This window comes from Saimiri boliviensis, chromosome X (assembly GCF_048565385.1).
Source record: "Saimiri boliviensis isolate mSaiBol1 chromosome X, mSaiBol1.pri, whole genome shotgun sequence".
NCBI classification, from domain to species: Eukaryota; Metazoa; Chordata; class Mammalia; order Primates; family Cebidae; genus Saimiri; species Saimiri boliviensis.
The window spans coordinates 34,946,924-34,970,304 of record NC_133470.1 but is presented as its reverse complement, the minus strand read 5'-3'; the positions used below and the strand labels follow the sequence as shown (position 1 = coordinate 34,970,304).

Below are 23,381 nucleotides of genomic sequence, written 5' to 3'. Positions count from 1 at the left end.
AATTTTTTTTTTGGATTACACAGAGCAATTCAATAATATGAATGTACAATCACAAAAACGTGGCAAAATGTTTTACTATCTTAAACCAAGACATCATATGAACTCGTACAGAGACTAAGAATTTCATACATTTCAAATATGAATCTTAGTTGTATTTATTCATTGGATACAAATGAGCACCATCAATGTCCAATCATTGAGACACTGTCCTTGGCCCTGGAGATATAATAATGGACAAAGGAGGCAAAAATCACTGCTTTTATGGAGCTGACATTCTTTGATATGAGAAATGGGAAATATAGGATACCTGGAATAGTATAGCATGGTGGATCAGATCATGTTCCCATTATATTAAGTTGACAAATATGCTCAATAATACTGTTAGTATTACGGCTCATGCCTGCTATCCCAGCACCTTGGGAGACTGAGGTGGGCAGATCACCTGAGTTCAGAGGTTCAAGACCAGCCTGGTCAACATGGTGAAACTCCGTCTCTACTAAAAATACAAAAATTAGCTGGGCATGGCGCACACCTGTAATACCAGCTACTATGAGAATCACTTGAACTCAGAAGGCAGAGACTGCAGTGAGCCGAGATCATGCCACTGCACTCAGCCTGGGTAACAGAGTGAGACTTAGTCCCAAATAATAATAATAATAATAATACTTTTGGTTGTTTATGGCTATAGATGTGTGTAAATATACTAACATCAGGATAATAATTTCTTTGCGGAGGGGAAGAAAATGAGATCAAGCAGAGTTATGTGGTGGGCTTCAACTCTATCTGTCATGTTTTACTGAAAAGCAGCAAAGAATTATAAAGTAACTACTTCATCACATTAAGAATTGACAAAACTGTGTGAACACATGGATGTTTGTTTTGTTTTCTTAAAGTGTCTGTAGGTTTCATATATTTTATATATTTAAAAAGATTTAAAAAGAGAAAGGCTAAGCAATTTGAAGATCACAGAATTGCTAGTTAGCTAAGCTAGAATTTAATTCCAGATCCCTCTGATTCAGATTCCACGCTCTTAACAAGCTGCTATTTATTCATTCAGTTCCTGCTTTGAGTATCTCCTATATGAAGGCATTGCACGAGGTCTTACAGCGGATATTATGATGACTAGAATAGCTCATTGTCCCTCAATGAATTTATAATCTAGTAATGATAAAGCCCCAGGGGGAAGCATTAAATTATCTGGTGTATATGTAAAGCCACACCCGCAGACAGCCACTTTGGTATCTGACATTATTATATCAACTTTTCTGCATGGATCTTATCCTCATTTCCAAAGTGTTTCATTTTGAACTTAACGTCACATTTAAATGTGTGTAGTTTATTCAAATGTGGAAGAAGATGGGCCTATCCAGTTTACCTTGTCTCCTGAGAATCATCCATAGACATGGAAACCATGGCTGTTAGGATTTCCAGGGGCAATACCATGTAGATTGGCTGTGGCAAACCAAACAAGAGGAATCTTTCAAAGTTATTCAAGTTCCTAATTTGGAAGGACTAGAATGGCTAAATTTGAGTCTTGATTCTATAAATTCTGCATATTCTTAACCCTGCTTTTTTTTTTTTTTTTTTGAGACAGAGTCTCGCTCTGTCGCCAGGCACCAGGCTGGAGTGACGTGGCATGATCTCGGCTTACTGCAACCTCCGCCTCCTGGGTTCAAGCAGTTCTCCTGCCTCAGCCTCCGAGTACCTGGGCATACAGGCACGCGCCAACACGTCCAGCTAATTTTTTTGTATTTTTAGTAGAGACGGGGTTTCACCATGTTGGCCAGGATGGTCTCGATCTCTTGACCTTGTGATCTGCCCACCTCGGTCTCCCAAAGTGCTGGGATTACAGGCGTGAGCCACTGTGCTTGGCCAACCCTACTTTTAAACAATCAGTTTATTAAAATGATAGAAAATGTCCCCCTCTTCTAGAGTGACTCAGTAACTGACCATTTTGAATATTCAGAGCATACTCCACCAGTCTTCACTCCCAAGCCACAGTGTCTGATGTCTATAGAATCACATAAGGCTTGTCCATTCTGTATGCTCCAGTGTTCTCTATTTATCCATTGTGTGAAATAATGCACCGAAAATCAAAGAGATTGACAGAACAGAAGATGAGGTGGGGCTAAAGGGTTTGGGAATAGGGTTCAGTGCAGAAAGATCTTATAGTCTGTTTCTAACAATGCCCCCTTTTCCTCAGAAAATGCACACATAAGCTATAATTCTTTGTCAAGCTGATATTTGAAAATAAATCACCAATACCATGATTTAAGTAAATGGTTTCACTTAAAGCAAGTCAGGAATTATTTGTTGATTTTGCTCTTTTGTAAGATGTAAATAAACCAACCTGGAGCGTGAGGTAATCGGCCAGGATCTGGATAGGATGGTACAAATCTGACAGCCCATTGATAATTGGGATGGATGCTTCTTTAGCCAGGGTGTCCAAATCTGATTGTTTATATACTCGAGCCAGTACTGCATCTGTCATGCTAGACAATACACTGTGGCAAACCAAGAAAGTGATAATCTAAGTTAATTATACTTAATAATGCCTTATTTAATATAAGAACAGAAATAGTAACATGAAATGCTAATAAATAGAAATTTTACTACGTGAAAACAAGCTACCAACATTATAGGTTTAAAAGGTAATATTAAACGTGTTCATTACATAAGCCAGATGTTGTACTTCCCACAACTTATCCAGTGACCAGCGATTTTACATTTTTTATGTAGATAAATTAATTGTGGGCCTAATAGACATAATGATGAGTTATAATTGATAAATGGTCATTGATTAAAAGGAACAAGACTGAAAGCAAGATATGCAGAGAAACATTAATGACCTGCCATATGGCTAATTTTCTTTTACATCATCCAACAGAAAAATACACATTTTCACTAGGGAATTGCAAGTCCCAGTGTGGCAGCCATGAAAGTGCACACACAAATCACCTTACAGAAGAGAACTTGCTGTGAGGAGAGCCATTGGCTGACACTCTAGCTGCTACACCTTCGGATCTCCTGAAACATTCCTGCCAAGCCCACCCACCCCAGGTTGTTCCAACCTGATGACAGAACACAGTGGGGAGAGTAGTGCTGAGCCATTCCTGCCTGACAGGGGACCTCTCTGATGGGCAGTCTGTGCTCTGGGGTACCACATCGGGCTGGCTGAGACTTCCTCAGAGCTGTGCTACTGGCTGAGGCTCCTTCCACAGGGGTCAGACCCACCTTCCTGCCTGAAGGCCTTCTTCGCCCATTCCTGCTCTCTCTCTCTTTATGTTTCTTAGTGTTTCCCTCAATAAATCTCTTGAAAGACTAATTCCATCTTGGAATCTGCTTCTTAGTGGACCTGAACTGACACAGGAAGCAATAAACTCTGGTGCTGCTTGCCCCCAGGGATTAGAGGATCAAAGATTAAAAACTGTATTCCTATAACAATATTTTTCTAGACTTACAGATTTTTTCTAATTTTTAATGAATTTATTATGCCCATGGTTCTGATTTTCAAATTTCATGAACCAGCAAAATTTCCAAAAATATGTGGAGATCAACATAAGATTCATGACTCTTTATTTAGCAAATTAAAGGCATTAGAAAAGCAAATAAACAGGTATAATACTTTACTACGTTAATTTAATTTACAAAGGGTATTTTTACCACCAAAAAGGTATGAAAGACGATTTCAAATAATAATCCTTGAAATGAATTATTTTAGCTTTATGAAATTCACTATATAATCTTATCCTTATTTTTCATATTCCACCACTTTGATGAAACTTCTCCACACCAGGGTCAGTGAGGGATCGAGATTTTTTTTTCTTTTTTTTGACACTTGATCTTAGTCAAAAGGGATCAAAATTTTTAAACCACTGATTTGAACTATCTAAGCACACTGTATTTGATAGCATGAGGAGTGAATAAAAGAGCTGTTTTACAAAAAAAAAAAAAAAAAAGGTGTTACTGGTTAACTTTTGATGGTGGACTAAGACAAAGAGTTGTCAAATTTTGCTACACATGAAAGTCACTTGAAGAGTGTTTGTTTTTGAAATGAAGTCTCACTCTGACTCCCAGGCTGGAGTGCAGTGGTGCAATCTCGGCTCTCTGCAACCTCCTCCTCCCAGGTTCAAGCAATTCTCCTGTCTCAGCCTCCCAAGTAGGTAGGATTACAGGCACACACCACCACATCCAGCTAACTTTTGTATTTTTAGTAGAGATAGGGTTTCGACATGTTGGCCAGGCTGATCTCAAACTCCTGACCTCAGGTGATCCGCCCACCTCGGCCTCCCAAAGTGCTGGGATTACAGGCATGAGCCACTGAGCCTGGCCACTTGAAGAGTTTTTTAAACTCTTGATGCCCAGGCCCATATTATCTATCAATTAAGTTGGAAAACTCAAAATCTCCAGGACTGGGACCTAGGGATCATTATTTTTAAAAAATATTGTTACTGTGTTGTAATGTGCTGCTAAAGTTGAGAACCAAAGCTAGCACCTTGCTCCTCAGATTAGCAACATAAGCATCATCTGAGAGCAAATTAGATCTTCAGAATTTCAGGCCCCACCCAGATTTACTGAAGCAGAATCTGCATTTTAACAAGGTTTCCAGGTGATTTATTTGCATATTAAAGTTCAAGACTTCTGAAAAAAGAGGGAGTTGAGGCCACCATGTTTTTGAAAGCACCATCTATTCTTTCATTAAAATCCTAACCAGACAATACATCAAGAGTAGACAAAGCTTCTGAGATGGCAGCCCACAAAAACAGAAGACTATGTCTATAATATCCTTGGCAAGGAGGGAATTGAGGGAAAAAGGTATCTCAACTCCTCTGAGCAAAGAATAATTCACCATCTTCTGTTAAGGCCCCTTCTCATTAGAGAAGCAGCTACCCTTACTTATTTGATGCCCTATGACAATGTTTCCCAGACTTGGGTGTGTTTTGTAACTAAGTGAAGAACTAATAATAAATTACACAGAAAAAGAGTAGGTCCTAGGCCTTTGTACTTTTACTAAAACAGACATTCTGCTCATGCTATAAGAATGCAGGATTTCCATCATGGAAAAGTAACTTAGGTGGAGGTAGATATGTCAATAAGGTCTATAATTATAATCAACTATTAATTCCCTATATCAGATGAATTGGTTAATTTTATGATGCCTAAAACCCCAAGAAAGAGAGAGAGAAGCAGAGAGAGAGAGGGGAGCAGAGGGGTGTTTAATCCTAGAGGTCATACTTCAGACTTCTTTAAACATGTAGCATTCCCTAACGTGTATACAGACAGGATAAAAAAAAGTCTGGATTAACATTGCAGTTGACCTTCTGGAATCTCATAGCTAGAAAAGCAGATGTGACTTCTGTGTAGTCTCTCAAACCGTTTTAGGCAGCTAGGACCCTTGGCTGTCAACCCGTTATGGTTTTCTCAAACTTTACAACATGTTGTTGAATTTTGCTAGATTTAGTTTGTGTTACATGCAGACATTATCTTAACCTCAAAGATGAAGGAAATAAAGCCCTTTAAAACCTTGAAGTAATTAGAGCAAGGTTAGGAAAGAGTGAGGAAGATGAGACTGAAAGACAGAAATGCTAGCAGAGCAACTGGAGAAGTCAACAACCTATACACATGAGTCTTTCAAGAAGATTGAAAAAAAGGCAGCGGTGTTTTCCTCTCTTTAACAAGACCCCATCCCCCAAACTCCTGAAGCAGAGCAGCCAAAAAATAAGCATGCATTTAATTTTTCTGTTTATAATGTCAAGTTGGTATCACTGGAACCTCTGTGGTGTAATTTCATGGGAGGGTGCCTGATTGGTTTTATTCAGGTTGCAACACTTTTCTAGAACAGAGGTACTTTGCTTTGGCTGCGCATTAGTATCACCTATGGAGCTTTTACAAAATTCTGATGCCATATTTTGGTTTTTGAAAGGGTAAATGAGAAGTTATGATAGTGAGATCCGTATCAAAATTTTTAAAGCTCCCCATGCTAATCCAATATGAAGACTAGGCTGAGAACCATTGCCCTAGAAAACACAGCATGAGAGAGGAGGTGGGAGGAAAGTGGGCTACCGTGCTGCTGGGTGACACAGTGAATCAATGTAGAAGAAACTCTTAGTAATTGCTGAAACCCCATACAATAAGGCAAGTAAGGTATAACAATATAATAAGCTATACTGGAAAGAACAAGATTTTATACAGTTATAAAAGAAGTATTTTCTTTAAGCTCAGTTACTACCAAGAGAAGTCCCAAGGCAGCGGCAGTAGCTGTAGTCTTTCCCCACGACACTTGTAAACATCCCTAGTGACCAGATTTTTGTCTCTAATATTGTTTTATACAAATAACAGAACCAGAAACCGGTAGAGGATAGTCAATTTCATGTCATTGGGCAGAATAATTGATCAGACTACGTCTGTAACATTTTGTTGTCGCCAGGAAACAAGAGTGATTTTTTTTTTTAAATGGCAGGGGCACTGCTGAAAGGAAAAAGAGTCAAAGGAGCTCCCATTTTTCAAGTTGTGATCATTTGTAGTAATAAAAATCATGAAATGAAATAAATTATGCTACTAAAGGGCCATATACTCATAAGAAAAAAGTTAATATAAATAAAATGAGCAAAATTATAATAGTAATATCAAAAAAGAATGAATATTATGTACATTTTAAATTTATTTACTTAAATAAGTAGGAAAGTGTTTATATATAACTATAGCTATAGATAGATATTTGTGGGGTTTTGTTAAGTATATTTCTGTTCATATAGTATAGATATGTGTTGTTTTTATCTGTGTAAGCCACAAAGAACTAACATAATTTGTAAGCCAAATAGTGCTAGAAATAATAGAAACTATACCATGAATAAACAGGCATCTTCAGGATTTGTGGTCTTTTATAAAAGTGAACTAGAAAAGGAGTCTAGCGGTTAGCTAGCACCAGTTGCATATGCAATTTCCAATGAGGAAAACGATAATAACCATTTATTCCAAAATACTAACTTAGTTAAATGTCCATAAAAGTAAGTATAAAAAAATTTTTTTTTTTGCAGAAAAGTGATTTATTTAGATGGAGAAAGAGAAAAAGGAGAAGAAGAGAGAAAGCTTCCACGAAGAGTGTGGAAGGGGACCCCAGAGGGGAAATCCAGGAGAGGGAAAGACAGCTTCCACGAGAGAGTTCGTGGAAGGGGATCCAAACATGGAGTCCCCCAATTTTTTTTTTTAGATGGAGGCTGGCTCTGTCGCCCAGGCTGGAGTGCAGTGGCACGTTCTTGGCTCACTGCAACCTCCGCCTCTCAGGTTCAAGCAATTCTCCTGCCTCAGCCTACCGAGTAGCTGGGATTACAGGCATGTGCCACTGAGCCTGGCTAAGAAGTCTAAATTTTAAGATTTACTTTTCTGTTTCTCTGGAAATGAAATCTTTTGATGATTTAACTAATTAATTACAACACAGTGCCAATAAGAAAGGTGAATGTTTTTAAATATTGAAACGAGGCCAGGTTAATATATTATAAAATATTACAATGAGTCGTGTATTGCCAGAGATTAAAAACAAACAAAACTTAAATCTTCTAAATTTCTTGAAGGATCAGAATCTACATAAAAGATAAAAATATGGCTGCTCTCTCTCATCCTCTGGCCTGCCTAAATGTTCAGAGGACAATGACAGAGTGTGATTTTGATCATGGCCATTTCAAAAGCATTTGAGCTCGAATTAGTTGGCCAGGTTGGGCCACCATAACTTGCACATCTATCTCAGGGACACTAGGCTTTCAGAGGGGACAGCACTCAGCCCAGAAGGAGCCTGCAAATTATTCTCTGTGTCACAGCTTGTGCCATCCACAGGGATACAGGACAGTAAGGAACGAAAAAGAACCTGCTGTCTAAATGGGGGAAACTGCACGCTGGGGTGCTTTTGTGTCTGCCCTTCCTCCTATGGATGGAATTGTGAGCATGTTGTGTGCAGAGAAAGCTGTGGTTCTGTGGACCATAACACCTGGCTGCCCAAGAAGCGTTCTATGTATAAATGCTTGTGTGGCCAACTCCATTGCTTTCCTCAGGCATTTCTACCTGGTTATGAAGGCCTTGTGATGGATGAGAACCTCATCGCTCCCAGGACTCTGGAATACCACCATCTGCATGTACCACTTTTATGCTAGCTGGCTTGTGCCTTTCCATACAAAGTTAGTGTTAACTGACATTTACCAATTTCCAGAAATAACAATTTTAGATATGCAATTTTATGACCAGTAAAGTCTGTTGCTCCAGCGTCCTAACTGAAAGAAGATCATTTGTTAGTTGCCTTAAAATAATAAATACATTTCCAGAATGGTCCCTAACACTTCCTTAAGGTACCAATTACTTCTTACCTCAGTCCTGCCCTCCCCTCGGAAACTACTTCTCTTTTGCAAAAGAAAGTCAGCCATATGTACATTGTGTCCAAATCCTATGTTTCGTGAGACATGTAACTCTACCGAAGTCTTATTAATATGGTCTTTTAAACAATTGAATTATATCTTCAGATTAACTATATCTTCAGATTAATTCTAATGTGAAACTGAGGATAAAGTTTTGAGCAGATTTGATCAAAATCATTTAAAACGGTCTCTTTAAAATGAAAGGAAGCTTCTTTAAAGGGGGGCAGTGGAGGGAAAGATCAGTGAGTGCTGGAGTAATAGAAATCTGTCTGCATGGATGCCAGGGAGATGGGGTGAAAAAAGAGTACACAAATGGGAGAGATGGACAGGAAAAGAGAAAATGATTTACTTGATTGATGATTAGGTGGATATACGGAAGCAAGTTAAAAGGCTAAATTGAAGGGCAAGTTTCCATCATCTATAGAAAGTTATATAAGATAAGACTCTCCTTTTTTCTAACAGCCTTGTAAAAAGAATGAAATCTCCTTGGAAAAAAATTATACCTAAATTTCCCCAACAAGATTGCTTAATAAATTATGTTTTCTCCAAACTATGCAATTATTTTAACTGTTATAGGAGAAAATAAAATGTTCACAATGCATTTCATTGTAAACCAGGCAATAAAATTATATATTGTAAAGCCTATTTTAAAAATACATCGTGTAGGCCGGGCGCGGTGGCTCAAGCCTGTAATCCCAGCACTTTGGGAGGCCGGGGCGGGTGGATCACGAGGTCAAGAGATCAAGACCATCCTGGTCAGCATGGTGAAACCCCGTCTCTACTAAAAATACGAAAAATTAGCTGGGCATGGTGGCGCATGCCTGTAGTCCCAGCTACTCAGGAGGCTGAGGCAAGAGAATTGCCTGAACCCAGGAGGTGGAGGTTGCAGTGAGCCAAGATCGCGCCATTGCACTCCAGCCTGGGTAACAAGAGTGGAACTCTGTCTCAAAAAAAAAAAAAAAAAAAAATTAGCCAGGCATGGTGGCACATGCCTGTAGTCCCAGCAACTCAGGAGGCTGAGGCAGGAGAATTGCCTGAACCCAGGAGGCGGAGGTTGCGGTGAGCCGAGATCGCGCCATTACACTCCAGCCTGGGTAACAAGAGCGAAACTCCATCTCAAAAAAAAAAAAAAAAAAAATACATCGTGTATGTGTGTATGCACAGTAAAAATGGGAAATATATTGACAAGAAGTGTCATGTGGTAGACAAAATAATGGTCCCCAAAGATGTGCATGTCCTAATCCATAGTACCAGTGCATATATTGCTTTACGTGACAAAAGGAATTTTGCAGATTCATATTCATAAGTTAAAGATCTTGAAATGGGGAGATTATCTGGGTAGGCCCAATATAACACTAGAGAATATGAGAGAGGCAGGAGGTTAGAAATGAGAGAAGCTGTGAGGACACTGGGTTTGAAGACGGAGAAAGGGGGCCACAAGCCCAAGGATATAAGCAGCCTTTGAAAGCTGGAAAAGGCAAGGAATTGGATTCTCCTCTGGAGTCTCCAGAAGGAACACAGCCCTGTACATTCATGTTAGACTTCTGCCCTCCGTAACTGTAAGATAATGTATTTGTATTGTTTTAAGCCACTAAGTGCATGATAATTCGTTAAAGCAGCAATGCGAAACTAATATAGATTCCATGACAAAAGGCAAAAACTATGTGATAAAAAGATATTGTCTGGTGGCCAGCAGTTTGAGTTTAAGTCACCTTGAATTTAGCAACCAGTTCCCACTAACCAACCAAAACTAAGTGGTCAGTAATCCACTAACCTGTATCCCTGACTTCCTGAGGTGATGTTTGTTCTTTCTAGTCTGGAAAAATTACAGAAATGCTGAGAAAGCATAAGAAGTCTCTTGCAGGGGGCCGGGCACCGTGGCTCACACCTGTAATCCCAGCACTTTGGGAGGCCGAATCGGGCGGATCACAAGATCAAGAGATTGAGACCATCCTGGCCAACATGGTGAAACCCCGTCTCTACTAAAAAATACAAAAATTAGCTGGGCATGGCAGCACATGCCTGTAGTCCCAGCTACTTGGGAGGCTGAGGCAGGAGAATCACTTGAACCTGGAGGTTGCAGTGAGCTGAGATTGCGCCACTGCACTCCAGCCTGGCGACAGAGCGAAACTCCATATCCTATATACATATATCTCTTGTAGAATTCCCAACAACCCAGCAATGTACAGAAGTTTAAATGCCAGGACCATACAAAACTAAAAATAAAAAAAGATTTAAAAATAAAAAAACAAAATTCAATCTATGATATTAATAGCTTTGTGCCCAGTTTTGGTGTCAAAACAATAATCGACTCTGTAATCAATATGGTATTTTACGTGTATTTTTTCCTTTGTAAGATGTTTAGAGCAGGGAAATCTGAAATGTTAGGCTTGTGATTAAGTTAAATGTTTAAAAGCATTTCATTAAGTTTGCAATCAATCTGTAAATAGTTGAGTAGATTTGTTTTGTTCACTTAATACACATTTGATTTATTGGTTGTATAAGTAGTGTGTGAATATTTAAAGCAATGAAAACTTGAAGATGCATCAGAATTAACGGGAAGACTTGGTAAAACACAGCCAGCTGTCTTTCTGATTCAGGAGGTCTGGGTTGAGGCCTGAGAATTTGCATTTCTGAAAAGCTCCCAAGGATTGTTTTTGCTGCTGATTTGGTGGCCGTGCTTTGAGGAAGTTTTATTTTAGGTTTAAAAAACACTAAATGTTTGATAAATTCATAAGGTTATGAAATTGGACTGTAAACAAAGGACAAAGAGTATGGAATATCCCTATAGGCACAAAAAGCCCCTTGGACATTAAAGCATATGTGGGCAAAAGGGAGCATGACAAAACCTGGCAGAAAATGCCACTTTAATCCTCTTTCAGCCACAGGAGCTTCAAGTAAAGTGGAATCCAATGATATGGGGTTTGAGAGGAAGCAGCTCCTAGGTTACTTTCACATTGGATTCACTTGGGGGAAGCAAAGATATTAAAGACACTTAACTACCCGGGCGCAGTGGCTCAAGCCTGTAATCCCAGCACTTTGGGAGGCCGAGGCAGGTGGATCACAAAGTCAAGAGATGGAGACCATCCTGGTCAACATGGTGAAACCCCGTCTCTACTAAAAATACAAAAAATTAGCTGGGAATGGTGGCGCGTGCCTGTAATCCCAGCTACTCAGGAGGCTGAGGCAGGAGAATTGCCTGAACCCAGGAGGAGGCAGAGGTTGCGGTGAGCCGCCAGCCTGGGTAACGAGCAAAACTCCGTCTCAAAAAAAAAAAAAAAAAGACACTTAACTAGAAAATTAGTTAATATTATTGGCCGAGCATGGTGGCTCACGCCTATAATTCCAGCACTTTGAGAGGCCGAGGTGGGTGGATCATGAGGTCAGGAGTTCAAGACCAGCTTGACCAACATGGTAAAACCCCATCTCTACTAAAAATACAAAAAAAAAAATCAGCTGGGCACGGTAGCAGATGCCTGTAATCCCAGCTACTTGGGAAGCTGTGGCAAGAGAATCATTTGAACCTGGGAGGCAGACGTTGCAGTGAGGTTGCAATGAATTGTGCCATTGCACTCCAGCATGGGCAACAGGGCGATACTCCATCTCAAAAAAAAAAAAAAAAAAAGAAAATTTGTTGGTATTATTTTGTCAATGACATTGGTATCTACTTCATGCTTAAAATTGTTATAAATCATGGAGAAATCACCATTTTTATTCTTCCAGGCTACTAAAGATCTTTAAAAAATAAAAACAAACCTTTTTACTAAAAACAATGGCAACCCTGTAACTAGAGCTGGACTACAAGCACATTAACAGTAATCTGGGATTTATAGAGCTCTCCATCAATCTAAAACCCCAGATTTAAACATTGTAAGAGCTTTAAAATACTTGCTACAAATGAAAAGTTGATAAGTAAAAAAATATTCTCTGGTTCTGTAATGACTTTTCATTTTGGCCTCTTTTCCTTTCTATTAATACATACAGTTCTGCTTGCCTTCCAGTGCATTCTTACAACTCTGCAACCTTTGATATTAGCCAACAATGGTCGCAAAAAAGCTTTTGCAAAATCCAAATTACTCAAATTTAAAGTTTCACACATAGACCAGTTTGCCCTGGAAGTTTAATGGCCAATATTAGGATTTTTCAAAAATGATTAACAAGTTAAAATATATTATTTTGTCTAAATATTTTAAATGTCTAGTTTCCTTCATCATCTCTTTTCCTACTATTAAGAAAAAGGAAAGGCATGGCATGAAACTTTAAATGGCAAGATGGTTTCAGAGATATAATGTTAATAAAATAAACAAAAGAACCGAAAAGAGAAAGAAAAAAAGAAAAAATAGAAAAAAATAAAAAAGAGAGCTATAATGTTAACATCAATTATTTCTGGATGATGGTATCTGTGGCTCTATATTTTTCATCTTCTTTAATATTTTCTAGCAAAAGGAATATTATTTTAGTAATCAGACAAAATATCACTCAAGAAAGGAAATTTCTCCCAAACGTGATTTTGAAAGTAATTGAAAATGCTCCAAGTCTTCTTAGAGCAATGGCTAATTCTTGGACTTGATAAAGAAATTTACAAGATGAGCCTGGAACATCTTGTCACACCACAAAGAAAGAGAGTTAGCGAAAACTAATGGAGTTAGGTCAAAATGACCCAACTTAAGCAAAGATGACATTGATCAAATATGGGACAATTTGAGAATTAATAAAAATAACAATTATAAAAAATTGAAACCTTCAAATGTATTAACATCCAATGAGTTTATAAAGATACTAATAAAAAATAAAAGAACAATGAGAAGAATCATATTAAGACCAATTCTAATTCAATTTCAAAGAGAATTCTCAGATTGTATAAACTTTTGGTGAGAACAGTCAGACTAAATAAATATCAGATGAACCAGCTGAGTATGTAAAGAGTGCCTTAATTCTAGGTACTTTTATGCAAGGCTCAATGACCATTTTGAGAGAGTGATGGTGGTGGGGTAGGCATGAAAAGGATGGTCACTATACATAAATCCTTTCCAATCCTTAGTTTCTATTGTTCTTTAGTATTTTTTCTTTTGGTATAAGATTGAAACTTACTTAGGCAGTAACTAAAACACCCTGAAGGCTGAAACAAAACAAAGCAAAATGAAACAAAAAAGATGATAAACAAAGCCCCTCCTGACCCGAGGAAAAGCTGGTGCAGAGTTAGTGTGGTTGGGTGAACAAATATTAAAATAACAACAGCCAGGCGCAGTGGCTCAAACCTGTAATCCCAGCACTTTGGGAGGCCGAGGCGGGTGGATCACGAGGTCGAGAGATCGAGACCATCCTGGTGAACATGGTGAAACCCCATCTCTACTAAAAATACAAAAAATTAGCTGGGCATGGTGGCACGTGCCTGTAATCCCAGCTACTCAGGAGGCTGAGGCAGGAGAATTGCCTGAACCCAGGAGGCGGAGGTTGCGGTGAGCCGAGATCGCGCCATTGCACTCCAGCCTGGGTAACGAGAGTGAAACTCCGTCTCAAAAAAAAAAAAAAAAAAAAAGCAGTGTGCTGGGCCAGATCAAACATGGATGTTGATGAGCAAAGGTGAATGTTGGTGAGATGGACAATCATACAGCAATCCTGGTGCTCTTAGAAGGAGTTGAGAGTTGTTTCTAAAGTATTGGAACATGGTGAAATTGTCGCAAAAGCCAAAGGCAAACAGAGATTGTATTCTCATAGGGTCCTGCCATTCATTTTCCCTTTTGTCTCCATCCTGCCTTGTTCAAATCAGACTGCGTGCCCTCTAAACTCCAGTTTGTTTCACTGACAACTATTACCCGTTGAACAGCTGACTGGGAAATAGAGGAAGGACATTTTGGTTTTGCATAATTACAACTTTGAAAACCCTGTAATCACTTAAAAATCGATGTTTCTGATTTTATTTTTTGCCAAATTAGGCCAAGGCCCACGAGGAGACTTCAGCAGACTTAATCTCTATCCCCAATGTAAGTTGGTTATGAGCGAAACTCTCTGAATCTCCCTCTAGGAAACAAAATATTCTAGCCCTCTGGCATCTCCGCCCAGATAATGATTTTACTTATATTAGCATAAGAATGATGAGGAAATAAGATAGATAATACCCTCAGCAAACCTAGAAGGGGTTTTGTCAAATGGGCTGGTGTTGGTAGAAGCCAGAGATGTTGAATAAAAATGCCATATTCAACTTATTAATAAAGGGTCTACAATGGCCAGGTTGTTCTGATTTAAATATTAGATCCCAAGTTTGGAGACCTTAGAGAAAAATGAATGGGATATAATGGCATTTAGAATAACTTCTTCAAAATGTGCTAGTGTAAATTCAGGGGGTCAGTGTACACTGTTTAGGAAAACCACAGAGATAGCCAAAATTGAGTCAGTGCTTGTCCTGAGATTGGATTAGATCGTATCTTGATTCAACCAACATTACTTGGATTTCTTCTGTGTGCCTGTCCTTTACAAGCATCATCTCATTTACCCTCATATAATGCATTAAGATAAGTATTAGTATCTCCATTTTGCAACTGAGGAATCTGAGACTCAGAAGCATCTGGCCCAAACCATAAGGGTTAGTGTGTGGTAGAGCTGTGAATTTAATCAAAGCTGATTCTGCTTTGAAGCCCCTGTCTTTGAGGCTATGGCACACTGCCTCTAAGAGAATATATCATTATTCATGCTTGAGAGACTGGGTTTTGTCACCATTTTCCCAAGAATATAGAGTTTTCGTACCTGCTGGGTTCTTGGTGTTCTCTGTAAAGATTCATGGAAGTATCATATTTCCCATTAGGTACCAATTTATTACTACCTCATGAGATATATATTTCCCATTAGGTACCAATATTTTAAAATATTTTACCAAAAAACATAAAACATTTTTTGGTCTGGACATAATTTGTATAAATACCTAAATAACAGTATTCCAGCTTTTTTTTTTTGAAACATTCCTTTTAATATGACAATGGTGCACTCATCTTGAGGGTTGGACCTTATCCACAAAGCCCTTTATAACTTTCATTATTTGAAAATAGCAATGATTGGAATGTTGCCATAGGGTCATGTGGATATGCAGTTGTAGTGGGTTGAATGATGTTTCCCCAGAATTCATGTCTACATAGAAACTCAGAATGTGACCTTGTTCGGAAGTAGGATATTTGCAGAAGTTATTAGTTAGGATGAAGTCATACTGGAGTAGGGCAGGTCCTAAATTCAATGACAGATAGTCTTACAAGAAGAGGAGAGGATACACAGTGATACACAGAGAAGCCCAGAGGAAGATGGAGGCAGAGTTTGGGGTGATGCCAAGGAATGTCAAGGATTACTGAGAGCCACGAGAAAGGGAGTTGCGGTCCTATTGAAACATTGATTTTGGACTTCCAGCCTCCAGAACTGTGGGAAAATAAATTTCTATTGTTCTAAGCCACCAAGCTTGTGGTAATTTGTTGTGGCAGCCCTAGGAAACTAATACAGTGGTCTACACTCATTTTCTTTTCTCCTGGTTTACATTAGCTGAACACACTTTAGCAATCACTACCATAAGTAAATTACATCAATAGGGAAAGAAATTAGAGTAGAGCGATGTTACATAATTTGGTTTTATGTGGAGCCTTTCATACACGTGGTTCCTGAAGCTGTATTACTAAGTACTATATTAGAGGGAAAATGACTGTGAAGCTATTATGCACTTTTCAGTAGTATACTCAGAGCATGAGGCATGAAAAGCTGTCATTATGGAAGAGATAGAAAGCCTTGAAACTAAAGTGATAATGCTCCACTTGCTGTTGCTAAATTCCATATGATTTTAAACTTCTAAAGAATCAATGATCTGACTCATGTGAAGGTGTCACCTCTGGTGTCACATCTAAAGGGAGAAGCCCAGAGCAGGAAAAAAAAAAAAAAAAAAAGAACATCCAGTTCATAACCCCAGTAGAGCACCAGGTAACTGACAAAATCTGAAAATACCCTCACATCTGAAGTAAGCTTAACGACTATCTATGTGTATGTTTTGTGTTTTCTGATATGTGTTAGGGGGTGAGAAAGTTCCTAAGAGAGACTCTTGAATAAAGGGAAGTGAGCAATAGGACTGATTCTATGCAGGGGAAACCTAGGCCTCCAGGGCTCCATATTGAAGCAAGAAATCAACTCAAATCTTAAGGCTGTCTTCCCAAGGATATAAGATACACTCCCTTACCAGTTACAGTACATCTAGGTGAAAGAAATTGGGCAAAATTCAGAAGAGAGATGAGAGCCCGGTTGTGTAGAAAAGAGCTAACATAGCAAACTTGAGGTGGCTGTCCTTCAAAGGGCTGTTTACAAGGATGACCCGTGGCTAGCATTTGGGAACTTGGACTTTAGGAGTGTTCCCACCATTCCCAGAACTAATAAGTGTGGGTCACTGTGCCCAAATCTACTTTCCTTTTGGGAGTCTAAAATTTGAGATCACGCTAGGCAGAGGGCATTTTTATTTTATTTTATTATTTTTATTTATTTATTTTTATTGCATTTTAGGTTTTGGGGTACATGTGAAGAACATGCAGGATTGTTGCATAGGTACACACATGGCAGTGTGATTTGCTGCCTTCCTTCCCCTCAACTATATCTGTCACTTCTCCCCATGCTATCTCTCCCCACCTCCCCACCCCCCTGTCCCTCCCCCATTTCCCCCCAACAGACCCCAGTGTGTAGTGCTCCCCTCCCCATGTCCATGTGTTCTCATTGTTCAACACCCACCTATGAGTGAGAACATGTGGTGTTTGATTTTCTGTTCTTGTGTCAGTTTGCTGAGAATGATGGTTTCCAGGTTCATCCATGTCCCTACAAAGGACACGAACTCATCGTTTTTGATGACTGCATAATATTCCATGGTGTATATGTGCCACATTTTCCCTGTCCAGTCTATCATCGATGGGCATTTGGGTTGGTTCCAGGTCTTTGCTATTGTAAACAGTGCTGCAATGAACATTCGTGTGCATGTGTCCTTATAGTAGAATGATTTATAATCCTTTGGATATACACCCAGTAATGGGATCGCTGGGTCAAATGGGATTTCTATTTTTAGGTCATTGAGGAATCGCCACACTGTCTTCCACAATGGTTGAACTAATTTACACTCCCACCAACAGTGTAAAAGTGTTCCTATTTCTCCACACCCTCTCCAGCATCTGTTGTTTCCAGATTTTTTAATGATCGCCATTCTAACTGGTGTGAGATGGTATCTCAATGTAGTTTTGATTTGCATTTCTCTAATGACCAGTGATGATGAGCATTTTTTTCATATGTTTGTTGGCCTCCTGTATGTCTTCTTTTGTAAAGTGTCTGGCTAGCCATGTGCAGAAAGCAGAAACTGGACCCCTTCCTGATACCTTACACGAAAACTAACTCCAGATAGATTAAAGACTTAAACATCAGACCTAACACCATAAAAACCCTAGAAGAAAATCTAGGCAAAACCATTCAGGACATAGGCGTAGGCAAGGACTTCATGACCAAAATGCCAAAAGCATTGGCAACAAAAGCCAAAATAGACAAATGGGACCTAATCAAACTCCACAGCTTCTGCATGGCAAAAGAAACAGTCAGTAGAGTGAATCGGCGACCAACAGAATGGGAAAAATTTTTTGCAGTCTACCCATCTGACAAGGGGCTGATATCCAGAATTTACAAAGAACTAAAACAGATCTACAAGAAAAAAAACAAACAAGCCCATTCAAAAGTGGGTCAAGGATATGAACAGAGGGCATTTTTATAACCAGTCCCCAATAAAAGCCTTGGGAATTGGCTTGCTGGGGAAATTAAGCACATCCTGTGTGACACCACTGGAAGGGGACTTTTGAAAGCTTGTGCCTAGTCTCCCCTAGACTTTACTTCATGCACCTTTTTTCTTGGCTGATTTTGCTTTGTTTCCTTTTGTTGTGATAAATCTTAGCCATGAGTATCACTGTATGCTGATCCCTGTGAGTCCTTCTAATCAATCATCAAACTTGGGTGTGGTGTTAGAGACTCCAGCACATCAGCTCCTCCAAAATATCAGTGGACAGCTCCACCTCAGTGCTACCCTTCACTCACTTTCAGATTATATAAACTGCAATGGAGACTGAGCTAAGGAGATTTCAGCCACAATATTCTATATAGTGAATAGGTTTTATTATTATAACAAGGAACAAAAGAACAATACATTTTTTTCTCTCAATTGTCGAAACTTCTTTGGGATACTTGTTTATTATGATCTTATTTTTAAAATCTTAACTCTAAAAGTAAGACTTTTGAATTGTGGTAAGAATACTTCAAATAAGATCTAAAAAGCTTCCTCACAGCAAAAGAAACAATCGAGTGAAAAGGTAACCTATGGAATTGGAGAAAATATTTGCAAACCTGTAACTCATAAGGGATTAATGTCCAAAAATATAAGGAACTCCTACAATTTAACAGTTAAAAAAAGTCAAAATTTTAAAAATGGACAAAGGACTTGAATAGATATTTCTGCAAAAAAGACATACAAGTGGCTAAGAGGTATATGAAAATGTGCTCAATATTACTAATAATTAGGGAAATTCAAATTAAAACCACAGTACAATATCACTTCACACCTGTTAAGATGACTATCATCAAAATGACAAAAGATAACAAGTGTTGACAAGGATGTGGAAAATTGGAACCCTTGTGCACCATTGGTGGAGATGTAAAATGGTGCCACCACTATGAAAAACAGTGTGGAAGTTCCTTTAAAAATTAAACATAGAATTATCATATGATTCAGCCCACTTCTGGGTATTTAGCCAAAGTAATTTAAATCAGAAACTGCAAGAGATATTTGTATTATTGTGTTCCTTGCAGCACTATTCACAATAGCCAATATGTGGAAACGACCTAAATATTCATCAACAGATGAATGGATAAAGAAAATGTGGTATATGTTTACAATGAAATATCATTCAGCCTTACAAAGAAGGAAATCCCGGCATATGTAATATCATAAATGAACGTGGAGAGCATTATGCTAAGTGAGATAAGCCAGTCACAGAAGGACAAATATTGCTTAATTCTATCTATGTAAGGCATTAAAATAGTCAAATACATAAAAAGGAGAGAGTAGAATGGTGGTTGTCAGGGGTTGGGGGTGGGGGGCAATGAGCATAGCTATTCAACAGGTATTTCAGTTATAGAAGATGAATTAGTAAATTCTTCTTCTTTTTTTTTTTTTTTTTTTTTGACAGAGTCTTGCTCTGTTGCCCAGGTCGGAGTGCAGTGGCACAATCTCGGCTCACTGCAACCTCTGCCTCCTGGGCTCAAGCTACTCTCCTGCCTCAGCCTCCTGAGTAGCTGGGACTACAGGCCTGCGGGATTTTGTGTTTTTTTTGTATTTTTAGTAGAAATGGGTTTTTATCATGTTGGCTAGACTTGTCTCGAGCTGCTGACCTCAGGTGATCTCTCTGCCTCGGTCTCTCAAAGTGGTGAGATTACAGGCATGAGCCACCATACCGGGCCATGAATAAGTTCTAAAGATCTGCTGTACAATACATTTTATTTTGAATATGTATTTAGGATGTTTATTTCTTGTTCTGATTTTATCTTTCCTTTCCTTGGTGGATGAGACTGAGGACCAGTCTGTAAGGTGCTTATTAAAAAATATATCAGGGGGCCGGGCGCGGTGGCTCACACCTATAATCCCAGCACTTTGGGAGGCCGAGGTGGGTGGATCATGAGGTCAAGAAATCGAGACCATCCTGGTCAACAAGGTGAAATCCCGTCTCTACTAAAAATACAAAAATTAGCTGGGCATGATGGCACATGCCTGTAGTCCCAGCTACTCAGGAGGCTGAGGCAGGAGAATTGCTTGAACCCAGGAGGCGGAGGTTGCGGTGAGCCGAGATCGCGCCATTGCACTCCAGCCTGGGTAACAAGAGCGAAACTGCGTCTCAAAAAAAAATATATATATATATATATATATATATATATATATATATATATATCAGGTTTAAAATATGTTTCTTTGAAGATTTTACAACATTATTGGCTTTCCTTCTGTTCCTGAACACATCCAGCTTGTTGTTGCCTTAGGCTTCTGCATCAGCAGTTCTTTCTGTGACACTCTTCCCACAGCACTGCATACTTGGCTCTGTAATTTTATTGAGCTCTTAACTGTCACCTCCTCAGAGAGGCCTTCCCTGACTACCCAGTGTAAGGCAGTCCCCACCCCGCCAACAAATAAACCTGCTTTAGCTTCAGCATAGCACTTATTTCAACCTGCTCTCCTATTCACGCTTTATTTGTTTAGCAAAAGCCTCCTTGCTCCAGAATGTAATTTCCACTCCAACAAGAATCTTGTTTGACTTGATCAGCATTTTATTTTATTCATTTATTTGTTTACTTATTTATTTGAGACAGAATCTTGCTCTGTGGCCCAGGCTGGAATGCAGTGGCGCAATCTCAGCTCACTGTAACCTCCGCTTCCCGGGTTCAAGTGATTCTCCTGCCTCAACCTTGCAAATAGCTAAGATTACAGGCATTTGCCACCATGCCCGGATAATTTTTGTATTTTTAATAGAGACGGGGTTTCGTCATGTTGGCCAGGCTGGTCTCAAACTCCTGACCTCAGGTGATCCACCCCCATCAGCCTCCCAAAGTGCTGGGATTACAGGCGTGAGCTACCACGCCCAGCCTTGATCAGCATTTTATTCTCAGTGCTAAAACAATGTCTGGAAGAAAAACGAGGCATTCAATAACTATTCTGAATAAATTAATAATTAAATCATTTGAACAAATAAGTGACACTTTGGAAATTGCATTTAACAGCTTTGAAGAGACTGGCCTGATTTTCTTTCTTTCTATTTTTCCTTTCCGTTGCTGCATTCACTATATTATCCCTCAGGCTCTTCTTTCACCAATGTGCAGGCACTTTTTATTCGACCAGGTCCCCCAGAGCAGCTGGACGTGCAGATGGAGAAGCAACCGTCAATCAGTGTCAGGTATGCACTACTCTTTTGATTTGAAAGGGCCAGCAATGTCATTTAAACATCCTCCAATCCCTTTGCACCTTAAAATGTGAAACTTCTACAAAAAGCAAAGGAGGCGATTGCTAAGGGTTATAAGGTGCATATCAGCAAGGTAGATGTCATTAAGATTCGCTTCCTTGCGTCTCCTATTCAATTGCTTCTGTGTAAGGCAGTGGATTTCTCTTGTCTTCTTCAATTTAGCTTTATTGAATTTCTGACTCTCAGCATATCTTGTTTGTCAGATACTTTGGCATATTAAGCAGTAATGAGGTACCCAGAAGAAAGTTAGATTTCTACAATAACTACTCTACTCCTCTTTCTGACATCCCCCATCTCCCATCCCAGCCTCTTGTGATACTGTACTATCCTTGTTCACTTTGTACCCTGAGGATCTCCGCCTCCCCCACCCTAATTGCACCTGTTCTCCTGGCACGGCCTTCTGCAGTTCTCCCACATTGAGGCCGTGGAGCTAATTTTTACCACTGAGCTTATATTTCTCCAGCTCTCAACTTCACTCAAGGTCTTTCTCTCCAATGGCTTGTGAACATTTGCACTTAGAGGTTCAGCCTTTAATGCAATATGTTCAGTACCTAATCTGTCACCTTTTCCGCCAAGCAGAAACTCTTTTCATTTTCCAGCTTCTGACTTTTCTTTTTGTTGATTGTGCTTGGTATACTTTTCAATGTAATAAATCATAACTATGAGTATGACTATATGCTGAGTCCTGTGAGTCCTAGTGAATCATCAGACCTCTGGGTTGTCATGAGGACCTCTTGATATGCAAGTTAATGTTTTCTATAACTTGTTTCACTGCCCCTCTCCTGGGCTGAATAGAAGCAGCATTATGGGGTAGTCAAAACAACATGGCCTTAAAAAAATGAAGACAGCTTGATGTAAATCCTGACTTAGTCAGCTTCTAAGCTCCATTAACTTCTCTGAGCCATGCTTTCCTCATCTATAAAACCAGGCCAATAATACTTACTTTGCAAGATTTTTAAGAAGATTTAGAGTTAATGCCACAAGATGTCCACAGCAGACACTCTTTAAGGAGTAGCTATTATTTTCAGTGTTTTGGATAAGATAAAATGGTCAAAATAAATTATATGGACTCCATTTTATGGATCCATGTATTCATGTAGCAATGGAACTGTAATAATTATATGGACCCAAAATATCCCAATCATTTTGGAACTCGTAACAACAACAAAACAAAACTGTAAGCAGACTGTTTTGCTCAGGATTTGTGTAGAGCTCCTCTAAGGACTTGCAGTGAGAGTTGTGTGGGCAACAAGCACAGAAAAGAGCATGTTTATAACCATCCTCAATTTTCAGCCCATGCTTGGCTATTTGTCTCTTGCTCTTAGGATCCTTCCCACTGCACTGATTTCTGGACCCTGACCTCTTTCTGACTGCCAACCTGCACTGGTCAACTTTTTTGGATGTTCAGCTGTTCCTCCCACTGAACCCTCTTCCAAACAGTGATTTACATATGACCCGTTCACCGTCTTTCACCTGGTCCTATATGGAGGCTTCCCACTGAATTTTTGCTTGGATATGTCTCTGGCTTCATCCCTTTATCAGTTTGTAATATTTGCTTTCGAATAAAGTGTATTTCACTTTTGTGGAAGCAGAATTATTAGACAAGTATAATCCTAGTCAGTGGCAGCTTACTTGGAAGAAAAAAATTATGTTCATTTATTCCTTTTGTTCCTAGAATCCAAAGGCTAGTCACACTTCTTTAATACTTTCATGGTCCCATCTGAAATAACATAACTAAAAGGTTTAAAGATGAGTTATTTGAAATCTCTTCAGCAAGTCAAATGAGGTAAATTCTTTAGTATATACTAGGGTGGTTGCCATAAAAAGCAGATGGTATCTGCAAGAAATAACTTTGTGGCGTATCATTTTCAGGAAAAGAATCATTAGTCTTCTCTTTTGAGGGCAAAACTTTTAACGAAGAAATTTGCTCTGGATT

At 39.1% G+C, this 23,381-nt stretch overlaps 2 protein-coding genes across 5 annotated transcripts in view; one reads left to right on the top strand and one right to left on the bottom strand.

Annotated features, from left to right (window-relative positions):
- Positions 1 to 23,381, top strand: part of RPGR (retinitis pigmentosa GTPase regulator) — a 151,034-nt gene that overhangs the window by 12,265 nt on the left and 115,388 nt on the right. The gene's annotated exons all lie outside the window — the stretch shown is intronic.
- Positions 1 to 23,381, bottom strand: part of OTC (ornithine transcarbamylase) — a 73,366-nt gene that overhangs the window by 20,155 nt on the left and 29,830 nt on the right. Inside the window, exon 5 of the mRNA XM_003924046.3 lies at positions 2,351 to 2,504. Within this exon, the coding sequence (XP_003924095.1) occupies positions 2,351 to 2,504 (154 nt within the window). The remainder of the gene's footprint in view (positions 1 to 2,350; positions 2,505 to 23,381) is intronic.